Source organism: Amblyraja radiata, chromosome 28 (genome assembly GCF_010909765.2).
Source record: "Amblyraja radiata isolate CabotCenter1 chromosome 28, sAmbRad1.1.pri, whole genome shotgun sequence".
In the NCBI taxonomy this organism is placed as follows: Eukaryota; Metazoa; Chordata; class Chondrichthyes; order Rajiformes; family Rajidae; genus Amblyraja; species Amblyraja radiata.
The window spans coordinates 13,323,385-13,335,675 of NC_045983.1; the positions used below are offsets into that span (position 1 = coordinate 13,323,385).

At 43.3% G+C, this 12,291-nt stretch overlaps 1 protein-coding gene across 3 annotated transcripts in view; it reads right to left on the reverse strand.

Moving 5' to 3' along the window:
• The window catches only part of flot2 (flotillin 2), a 101,778-nt gene that overhangs the window by 72,281 nt on the left and 17,206 nt on the right, over positions 1-12,291 (reverse strand). For all 3 annotated transcript variants that reach the window (XM_033045818.1, XM_033045819.1, XM_033045820.1), the window contains exon 2: positions 817-898. In XM_033045818.1, coding sequence (XP_032901709.1) covers positions 817-898 — 82 coding nt within the window. The remainder of the gene's footprint in view (positions 1-816; positions 899-12,291) is intronic.

A 12,291-nucleotide genomic window follows, 5' to 3' on the forward strand; every position in this document is an offset into this window, starting at 1 on the left:
CCCTACACATGAAGGGCAATTTACAGAGGCCAATTAACTTACAAACTCTGATGTCTTTGATTTGGGAGAAAACCAGAGCACCTAGAGAAAAACTATGTGATCACAGGGAAAACAAGAAGTCCACAAAGAGATCACCGGGGATCAGGATCGAACCAGTGTCCATGGCGCTGTGAGGCAACAGCTCTACAGTTGCGCCACAGTATCGCCCTTTAAATACACTATTTGAATACATGTAAATTTAAGTTATTTAAATAAATTTGCCATACCACTCAAGAAAATGGACAGATTCTGGATATGCTGTGTCAATGCTCAAGTTTCTTGATTTTGGAATAGTTATTTTCCCCGTACACGTTACCTTATTGAGCTTCTCACCATATCCTTCTATGGACACGACATTTTTAGTTAAAAAGACAATATAGAAGAAAATTATTGAAAATAAAAATTATATTAGCAAAGATATTCACAGCAGGCAAAAACAATTTTTTGCAGAGAAAGACTAGTAACAACCTAGCCCTTGGTAACGTGTCATCATATACTGAATATAAACAAATAAAACTTACATTCACTGTAATTTAAAATTCACTCAAGTGATAGAAAATGTAAAATGCATTGAAACACAAATCATATTTTCTGAAAAATAGGGAGGCTGGCAGCTCCGCCCATTTACCACAGGCAATCAGCGACACTGGGTGCAAGGTGACACCTTGCATGTTATTCCCATCAAATATTAATTTACACAGCTTCTCATACCTTGGTGAGGAAGAAAAAGAGGAAAAGGGAGTAGAGAGAGAGAGAGAGTGCCCTTGCCTATCTCACCTCTGTGCCTGCGAGACGCACCACCAGGCCCAGGCCCATCCCCCAATGACATATTGCTTATGATCTGATCCACAGCAGCCACCTAGAAATGAAGAAATGACATAATTACAATGTTGAACCGTTTTCAAAAGAAACCTTGCACTACCGTCAACAACCCACTGTAAAACCTGGTGTGAACCAATATACTAATATAGCAAAGGAACAGTGCCATATGATCAAGGTTCATATGCCATCTATCTTTTAATTTCAAAAACAAAGTGTTCATAAATGCATACAAGAAATCACTGTATCAACTTGTGTCATCAAGTTAATATATTCTATGTAAAAAAAACACCAATGCCACCCATTTGGCCTCTTTGAACAAGTATTCTAAACTCCAAACTTGATAGAGAAGTTCTGTTCCATATACCCAACACAGGACTCGAAATTAGCAGTTGCCCGGGTGCCAATGGCCACCTAAAGTGCCGTCGGGCAACCTAAATGCAGAGACACGAAAAACTGGAGTAACTCAGCGGATCAGGCAGCATCTCTGGAGAAAAGGAATAAGTGACGTTTCGTGTCGGCGGCGGCGACGGCTGTAGTGCTGGGAAAGATACTAGGTGCGGGGTAACGGAGGGTCGGAGCGAATGACGGGTCCGCACAGCAGCAGTGGCTCCACCTCCTCCCGCACCCCACCCGCCCCCCACCCGCCCTGATAGCGACCGCTGCTTGCCACTCCGCCAACGGCGATAACCGCTTTCAAAACAAACTCTCCCGCACATCGAGGGCGGCAGGAGGGAGGAAGGGGGGAGGGGCGAGGCCCCCTTCTGCCGTCTGACGCACCTGCACCGCTCGGCCCCGCACCTTCCTGTTGGCTGGCGGAGGAGGGGAGGCAGTGGCGAGGAGAGTGTACGCTCCCCTCCACCCCCCTTATCCTGGGACCCCTCCTCTCCATCCCACACTGATCCCCATTCCCGCCTCTATTCTGTCCTCACTGACATCCCCTGTGCTTCCCTCCCCATCTATTCATCCTGCACTGATCTCCCTATCCACCTCACATTGATGCTCTTGCAACCCCCCATCCATCCTACACTGGTCCCCCAATTCATCCTGTATTGACCCCCCCTTCCCATCCATCCTGCACTGCACCCCTCCATTCATCCTGCACTGCTCCCCCCATTGTTTGTTTTAATCCATAAAGATGGATTAATTAAATTGTAAACACGTGAAACATTAAAACCGCAGTGTTCGATTGTCACTGCTACCATTGACACGTTATTACAGAATTCATTTTAACGCCAAATCAATGCTCTTAATATGGAGTATCAGTACTGTAGTTATTTAATAAGCAACATTCACAATGAAATGTTGGATTTATCCAGGTTTTACTTCTACAGTCGGTCATATACATCACAAATTTGCTCAGGAGATATTTCAGTTGAGATTTTAACGTTAATTCAGAATTGGGAATGATGGAAACACAATCTAATCTGAAGGTCCGGTAATGTGGCATTTTGACACCTTTAAACATATTGCCAAAAGAACATTTGCTGCAGTTATGTACTTTGGCCATCTCTTGTCAGTTAGTGTAATGTTTAACCTGTCGGATGGGTATAGTCGGTTTTAGCAGCTATTATCATAAAATGCCTTTAGAAATGTCCTTGCAACCTGTATATTTTGTTGAGGAATAATTATGTGGTAAGCGAGTGTTTCTGTACCAATAGCAAAACGGCCCATGCTATGGCCATGTCATGATAATTTTCGGTCCTTCACAGAAAACATGCTTGTATCAATCTGTAGTGTGCATGGTTAAGCATATATGTTACCATGGTCCAGGATTTATTGACACAGGTTGATCATACCCTGAATAATCCAACCATATTTTTGTTTGAAAGTGGAAAGAAATAATAGAAATTGCATTAATTGCCATGTGTAAAACGTTGAGATACTGTATTATAATTTTGCTGCATGTCATTATGGTACATATCATGTCTTGATTGGTGAATATGGTTTGTGACTTTATTTGAAGCAGAAATAATATATGAATGCTTCATTGAGCATAATTCCGACTGGTAACTCCACACTTCGTCCGAGCACATTATCGCATGCGTCATGCAAGCCGTCTTAAATGACCACCTGAACCATCATTTGGCAACCTAAAAAGCTGCCTAGGTTGCCCAGCTGCCCGGCTGCCAACAGGGGGACAAAAAAGTGAGAGCTCTGCAACACCCTCTGTGTGAAAAGGTTGCCCCTGAGGTCCGTATTTAATCTATCACCTTAAATTTATCCCCTCATGTCCTTGATGTCCCTATACTGGGGAAAAAGACTGCGTTCGCCCTATCTATTAATTTCCTTGTCTACATTTTAGAAAGGTTGATCTCATGTTTGTGTAATTAGTGTTATGAAGCCATTGCTGATGCATGCAACTCAGTAAATGCTTTTAGAGCATTTGCACAATTAAAAATTCAGAGGAATATTTCGTACCAATATTCCATCAAACTGCTGCTAGTGAATTCCTGTACAACACATCTGACACCGATCCGTGATTCCTTCACAATTACTCAGTGTATATTCTTATTATTGTCCATTATGGGCGACACAATTACCTTATTATGACAGAGCATCTCGACAGCGAGATGGATTCAGGACATCAGATGACGATTGCAATACAGAAAAGGAGAATTAGAATAGAGTGAATAAATGGTGAACCCGACTCAAAACTAACATACTGGTACCAAGAAACAAAACATTGAGCTTATAATTCCCAGTTTGACAAAAAAGAAATTGCAACCGCTCCTCCAGTTACATAATTGAACAAAAATATGTTTTTGGAACTGTGCCTCTTCCATCCTGAAATTTAAGCTACCCATCATTTACACATTGCAAAGGAGATTCCAGATGGGAAAGATTTGTATCTGTTTGCCAACCTAGTTAAGACATGTATACAATTCCCAGAATACATACACCTACAACAAACTTTCAGTTGCTCCTGGAAAACTCGTAACTTGACCAGATTTGAGCAGCTATCTTTGAACACTTTCAAGCTAACAGATGAGATCACAATATGAAAATTACTTTGTCGGACAACAGACAGACGTTTGTGGCTTCAAACCATTTACAATCAAAGCCATGGGTTTTATGGGCACGACTGCATTACTGAAGTAGATCAGCCCACTGAGATGGAAATCATTGCATTATCCAAATGAATCTCGACAAAGGGATATCAACCTATATAGTATGCTTATTATAAGAAAACATCACAAGGCACTTAATAGGAATGAACTCATTCAAAATAAACCAGAACAAATTCAAGCTTGATCAAGGGGCTGGGCTTGGATTTTAAGATGAAATTTGAAAGCCACAGGGAGGTAGAGGTGTGGAGATTAAGACAAAACTCATGGTCTCGGTAGATGAATAACATTTGCTAATAGTGAAGCAAGTGAAATGGAGAATGTACAAGAGGCTAGAGTTGGAAGAAAGAATTGTTCAAGCAATATTACAGATGCTCCTTGACTTACGATGCTTCGACTTACGATATTTCGACTTTACGATGGTGCAAAAGCGATACACATTCAGAAGAAACCGTACTTCGAATTTTGATCTTTTCCCAGGCTAGCGATATGCGATACGCTACTTTCTCGTGATGCTCGGCAACGGCAGCAGCGAGCCACAGCTCCCAGTCAGCCACGCGATCACAAGCGTAAACAACCGATAGCACGGCCAGCGAGATGCCGCGCCTCTGCTTGCTTGCTGGGTGCCGCCACCAACAAGACGCGCTCGGTGACAGTGGGCCTTCTTGGGCAGCTGCACTTGCTGGGGCTGCGGCTGAGCCGGTTGTTGTCGCTGCTGCCGCCTCTTCTTCACCATTGCTCCCTTATCCAGTGCTGGGCCAGCCTGAGGCGGGGTGGTGCCGCCTCCACCGCCTCCTCCTCTCTCCTCGCCTCCCTCTGCGCCCCCGACTCCCCATCATTGGAGACATTTTCACATCCAACAGTGGCGTTGGATAGTCAGACAAATCTACAATCCTGTGTATGAAGGAACTTCAGATGCTGGTTTAAAATGCTGGAGTAACAGCAGGACAGGCAGCATCTCAGAAGAGAAGGAATGTACTTCTTCAAGGTAGATATACCTTGAGTCAATTTCGCAATGGAGCAGACAAAATGTGTATGAAGGAACTGCAGATGCTGGTTTGAATCAAAGTTAGACACAAAACGCTGGAGATGCTGCCTGTCCTGCTGAGTTACTCTAGCATTTTGTGTCATGATGCATTGGACAAAGTTTAGTCTGTACTAACCAACCTGATCTCCCGGTTCCCCAACACTTCAACTCCCCCTCCCATTCTGAATCTGACCTTTCTGTCCAGGGCCTCCTCCATTGCCAGAGTGAGGCCCAGCGCAAATTGGAGGAACACCGCCTCATATTTCACTTGGGTAGTTTACACCCCAGCGGGATGAACATTGACTTCTCCAATTTCAGGTAGTTCTTGCTTTCTTCCTCCTTCCCCTCCCCCACATAGCCTATTGTCTCCGCCTCTTCCTTTCTTTTTCCCGCCCACCCCAACATCAGTCTGAAGAAGGGTCTCAACCCGAAACGTCGCCTACTCTTTTCTCCATAGATGCTGCCTCACCCGCTGAATTTCTCCAGCATTTTTGTCTACTTTCGATTTTTCCAGCATTCCTTCTTAAAGGTTTAGTGAAATGATCGCCTAGTCTACACTTGGTGTCGCTAACGTGAAGGTGGTCATATAAGGAGCACCGAATACAGTAGATGAGGTTAGAGGAGGTGCACATGAATCTCTCTCTTTCCTGAAAGGACTGTGGGGGCCCCTAGATGGATGAGGGAGAGGGGGTATATGTACACTTGTTACTTCTCCTGTGCTTGCAGGGGAAGGGATGTTGGGATGGGGTGGTTTGAGTGGGAAGGGATGACTGAACCAAGGAGTTGCAAAGGGAGTGGCCTCTGCAGAAATAGGTGGGGACGGGAAGGTGTGACTGGTGCCGAGATCACATTGAAGGTGGCGGAAATGTTGGAGAATGATGTGTCGGATGCAGACTGATGGGGTGAAAGGCATAGACCAGGGAAATTCTATCCTCGGGAGGGGGGAAACGAGAGTAGAAATACAGGACGCAGAGGACATGGGCGAGGGATCTATCTATGACAGTAGGGGGATAACCACATTTACTAAACAATGAGGAAATTTTGAGTGGAAAGCTTCATCTTGGGTGCAAAAGCAGCAGTGATGGAGAAATTGAAAGTCAGGCATGATAGTCCGTTTTTATAAGAGGCAGTATGGAAGAAGGTGTAGCCCAGATAATTGTGGGAGGAAGCGGGTTATAGAAGACATCAACTATTGGGTTTGGTGCTCCCAATTTGGCCTCCTTTATATTGGAGGTACCAAGTGTAGAAGAGGCGACTGTCACCAAACCTTATGTGTTTAAGAAGGAACTGCAGATGCGGGAAAATCGAAGGTACACAAAAAAGCTGGAGAAATTCAGCGGGTGCAGCAGCATCTATGCAGCAGCATCAATGGACCAGAGATGCTGCTGCACCCGCTGAGTTTCTACAGCTTTTTTATGTACCGTCACCAAACCTTATGCTTGGTCTGCAAAGGCCTGCTGGATCTCCAGGTTCCTAACTATTTTTAACTCTTTCCATTCCATACCTTTCCATTGCCATAGTGTGGCTACACGCAAATTGTAGGAACAGCACCTCATATTCCACTTCAGTAGCTTACAACTTTTTTTTTCTCCCCCCCCTCTCTTCTACATGCCCCCACCTATTTATTCCACTATCCAACCCCCTTTCCCCTTCCCTCCACCCCCTTCCTTTGGCTTTGTATTTCTCACTTCTCTCCTTATCTCATAACCTTTTGTCTTCTTTCCACTCATCTGCCAATTAAAACCCTCTCACCTGCATCCACATGTACTTGCCTGGCTTTGTACCATCCCCACCACATTTCCAGTTTGCTCCCCCTGAAGAAACATCCCCAACCGGAAACATCCATGTTCCCCAGCGATGCTGCCTGACCTACTCAATCATTTTGTCTTTTGTTTGGCTGGGATTATATGTTGTGAGGAGGATGAAGAGGCTTCAAGGTATTTAGACACATTTTGTAAGTACAAGCCATCCTTGTAGCTGTACAAACACCTGACTTGGGGTCACCCTTATATTTATATACAAACAAGTGCCTATAATATTATTAAATTCAGAAGTCCAATGCACTTCCATGTTTGTTCAAATGAACATCAGAACTAATCTCTCTCTCCACTTTCAATAAATGTTTTTCCTTATCAATCATTTGCGCTTTTGGTTCCAGTCATTGTCATACCGTGTAACTATTGTTATCATATCAAGTGGCAAAATGGATTTATGGATGTCTGTAAAAAGACAACCCATTTGTGACCTGGCGACGGCTTTTATATACGGCAGGTATAACGTGACAAAGTGTGGTTATTCAATTGGGTAGGAAGAGCAGAACGGTAGAATTTTATTTATATATTGATAAATGAGGAAACATACAAAGAGACTCGAAAGAACAGGTACATCAGTCATATAGGCAGGTACTACACACTGTTAGGAAGACAAATGGTATGTTAGCCTGTGCATGCACACAAGCTCAGGATGCAAAGCAAGAATCCAATGAGGTAAAGATAAATTTCTTAATTCAGAGGATGGCGAATCTCGGCAATTCAACGAATTACAGTCCTGAGGAAGGGTCTCTACAGAAACATCAATGTCCATATCCTTCCTGAGATGGTGTCTGACCAGCTGGCATCCTCCAGCACTGCTTTTTGTTGTGGAATTAACCACCATAGAGCCTGGAGACTAAGTTAATGAATATATTTCAGGAACAGATAGGTAGATTTCCAGGCGCAAAAGACGACCATAATGTAGCATTGAGATAGAAGATCAGTCATATTTAATGATGGAGCAGACGTAAAAGGATGAATACCCTATTTAAGCTTCTATTTTTTATGTTTCCGACGTTTAATATGTTAAATAGGTCAAGTAATGAAATAGAAAATAGGGACCAACAAAATGAAATTATCTCTAAATTTTAACCAAATATCTTAAGACTGCATTTAATGAGTGCTCCAAAGCAAAAGAAAAGATGTAGTTCATAAGTTAATGTAAAGGATTACTCATAGAAAAGCAAGAGATCTCCATAACTATTGTTCCACGACTGACTTCACCATTCTTGGGGGATGTACTTTCATATAGAGATATCCCTTAGCTCACATCCTGAATTGACTGTTTTGTATGTCAGAGTCCTGGGTTCACTCCTAACTTTGGGTGCTGATTGTGTGGAAATTGCACAGGGATTCCCTCCAGGTGTTCTGATTTCCTCCCAAATCGCGAAAAGACATGCGAGTAGGTTAATTGGCCTCAATGTGAATTTGAGGGGTAGAATCTGGAAGAGTTAATGAGAATATGGAGTGAATAAAAAAGGATTTGTGCATGTCTGTGGTCAATGAATGGTGTGTGCATTTGGTGGGCTGAAAGATGTGTTTCCATGTTGTGTGACTGTGACTCAAATGGCAATTGACAGAGGCAAAGAATTCTGGAATGCCCTAGTTTAACTCTTCTGCACATCCCCATCTTGCATTTCATCCAAAAGTTTACCAGGAACCTCATAATCCTGGGCATAGCTCTGTACTGCACATTTATTACTTGGCCCTGTTTAACAAAGGTTCCATTTTAGTTAGCTGATATCAATCCAAACTTACTGAGCTTTGAACTTTTCATCTGTGTGGTTGAGTGCCCCACTGAGAACATTTCAAAGGTTCCAATCAATGAGCCTACTTTGTTGCAACAGAATGAGCAGGGCGAGTTTTACAAACAAGCAAATTTAATGTATAAACAAGTAAAACTCAAATAAAAACTGTGCCTGAAATTTAAAAAAAAAATTTTTGACTGTATTTGAGAGTGTTCTCAGTTAACAATCATTTAACACATTTCTGTTTTTGTGCGTTAATTGAGTCCATGTACCTGTGATGCCGCTGCAAGCAAGATTTTAATTGTGCTTGCACTTCACTGTGCTTATGCATGTGACAATAAACCTGACTTGATTTATTTGGACAGCTTTGTCACCCATGCTGAGGTTTAAATACAGTGGATGGTGTGGAACATGAGTGACGTTTCGGGTCGTGACCCTTCTTCAGACTGAAGAAGGGTCATGACCCGAAACGTCACCCATTCTTTCTCTCCAGAGATTCTGCCTGACCTGCTGAATTACTCCAGCATTTTGTATCTACCTTCGATTTAAACCAGCATCTGCAGTACTTTCTTACACATTGGTTTGAAACATGTTATGTAGAAAATCCATTCCTGCCATTTAGTAACCCGCACTTGATAATCTACCTTGATTGTCCAGTCCGCCTCAAATTTTGAACTCTTTAAACAGCACTCAAAAACTCATGCTGCAAGGTACACAAAAATGCTGGAAAAACTCAGCGGGTGCAGCAGCATCAATGGAGCGAAGGAGATAGGCAATGTTTCGGGTCGAAACCAAGGGTTTCGGCCCGAAACGTTGCCTATCTCCTTCGCTCCATAGATGCTGCTGCACCCGCTGAGTTTCTCCAGCATTTTTGTGTACCTTCGATTTTCCAGCATCTGCAGTTCCTTCTTAAGCACTCATGCTGCAAGGGATTGTTTCAAAAATAAATTACCTCTTCTGTCATGGTTAGGCTGCACTTGGAGTATTATACACAGTTTTGGCCACCACGCTACAGGAAAGATGTGATTCAGGTCAATAGAGTGCAGAAAAGATTCACAGGGATTTTGCATGAATTGGAGGGCTTTGAGTTCAGTTATGAGGACTATGAGTTATGAGATAGACGCTGAGTGCAATTGTCTCGAGCGAATTAGGTGATATAAAATTATGATGGGCATAGATAAGGTTGATAGCTGGAGTCTGATTCCCAACGAGGCTATGCTTTTTGTTCTTAAAGAACATTTGACTCCCTTCATTTTTCGTTGTTCTCACACTACCAACAGTTTGGGAGCCGAGTACATAAAAGGTGTTTAGAGAATGACAGTGCAGCTTCCACTAATTGCAATGGAGCAATGCACGAAGCCCGAGTCCTCCATACCAAGACAGACAAGAACAGCAGATATGTGGCAACTATCCTCCCACACTTCATCTGTTCTGCTGCTTTCATATAATTACAAATGTGGCGGGGGATGAAAGAAATTGCCAGTTGGCCTGCAGATACAGCAGCCTTTTCTCCTCTCACATCAGAGGAGATAATGAATCTGCCAATTATCTCCTCCTCATAAAACCTCCCTTACCAGATGAATTCAACAATGTACAAGCTGGGGTATTCAGACAGCCGCCCACGGTAATTTAAATGCTCAAGCTTAACATCCCTTAATACTGCTGTGTGTTTCACCACCACAGTGCGATGCGCAAGTAGAGTTGCTCAAACTTAAATAAATTCAGTGCTTTGGGCTTTAACATATAACTGGGATCATGGGCTTCGATGATTGTGATCTGGTACAGATGTGTGGGAACAAAGGTACGCGACTGTGCTTAAGTGGTGTGTTGAGAGGAAATGATAAAGAGTAGGCAGTCAGAACCTTTCACCCGTAGTGGAAATAACAAAGACTAGAAGGCACAGCTTCAAGGTTAGGGTGGCAAAGTTTAAAGGAGATGTGCAAGGTGTTTTTATTTTTAAGTGGTGGGTGCATGAAGCTGGTGAGGGAGGCAGATGATAGTGGCATTTAAGAGACTTTTAGATAGGCTTATAAATATGCAGGATATGGAGGGATATGGATCAGGTGCAGGCAGATGAGTTTAGTTTATGTTGGCATCATGTTTGGCACTGTGGGCCGAAAAGCCTATCCCTGTGCTGTACTGTTCTATGTTTATGACCGTGAAAAATGAGAACTTGGGTTCCAGTCTTAAATGACACTCCACCCAACTGCTCCAACTAGCTTTTATCTGATAAAATTGCAGCAAATTTAGTCCTTTACTATAATTAATTAATTCCAAATTCTTGCAAGAACTGACCACTTTACCTACCAGCAGCCTGTTGAAAGTCTTTTCATCTATATGCAATACAGGCACAAGGATTAAGTTCTGTATACCCTTGCACATCCGATTTTATGCTAGTCAGAATCACCTTAAAACTAGATAAAAACAAAGTACTGCAGATGCTGGTTAATACACAAAATGATATGAAGTGCTGGAGCAACTCAGCGGGTCAGACAGCACCTCTGGAGAACATGGATCAGTGACATTTTTGGACGGGATCCTTCGAGTCTGTAGAAGGGCCCTGACCCGAAACATCACCAATCCATGTTCTCCAGAGATGTTCCCTGACTATCCTCCAGCATTTTCAGTAATTTCATCTTAAAACTCGGCACTGATGGCACATCCGGTTGACGCGGCTGTTGTTGTGGCTCATGTTGTAGCCCGGGCCAACAGCACTTTCTTCGAACCACCATCAGGGACATGATCCACTTTGTCATCGCAGGACTCCCTTCCCTCCCACTGGTTGCTGTTTCTTCTTGGCGGCTTTCACTTTGTCCACTCCCCCCTCTTCTATTGCCTACTTCTCCCCCAAAATCGTCAATACCTTTGCCACTCTCCCTTCCACCACTGTCAAAAGTGATTTTGGTGACTCCAGGTGAGGAGGTGGAGGCGGCAATGGAGGGGGGGGGGGGGTAAGTTCAATGGTGACTGAGAGCGTCCCGTCTGTGGCCTGAAGAAAGCGCCGTCAGCCAGGGGCTACAACGTGAGCCGCAACAACCGCCATGCCAGCTGGATGGTGCGGCAGCTGGTGAAGGAGCACTCGCTAATGCACCTTGTGGAAGATGTCAGTGACTCGGCCAGGAATTACTCTCCACTGCCTCCCTCGTTCTCACTCGCCTTTCCAGTGTTACACCAACAGTGGCCTAAACTTGAAGAGTAGTGAGCACAGGTAATGCTTTCGTATCAAGAAGAGGACGGGAACCCCTTGCCATCCTCCTTTTGCAATAACAGATAATTCAGGAAACGGGACCAGCCATTGTTCATACAAGTGCGAGTTTCCACATGTCAACCATTACACAAGCTGGGGAGTGCCTGTATTTCATAAGACTGATTCAAACATCTTGGTTTTGAAATTTGCACTTCCTAGCTAATAAAGTTGGCCTGAAATGAACATCAGTTTCTCTGAAGTCAACTACCAGACCAGCCTTAAAATATGTACACTGTGGTCTACAGAATGACATGCAGTTCAATGGGGTTGAAATAAAAGCATAATTCATCATAAAACCTTACTGTAGAGAACATATGATGTTAATTGCTTTTGAAGGGATTCATGCAGTTCCTTTTATTCTACAAATTGTTCATAGAAGGGAAAAAAATAGAATATCAGGCTGAGACCAAGTAAGATAAAAGCCTTTGACTCCTTTGTCGTGCCTCTTTCCAACAGTCACTGCCAATAAGGGAGAGAAAGCTATCTGTGCCAATATTCCAGCATGTGATACTTTTGTTTTGCAATATTCTTA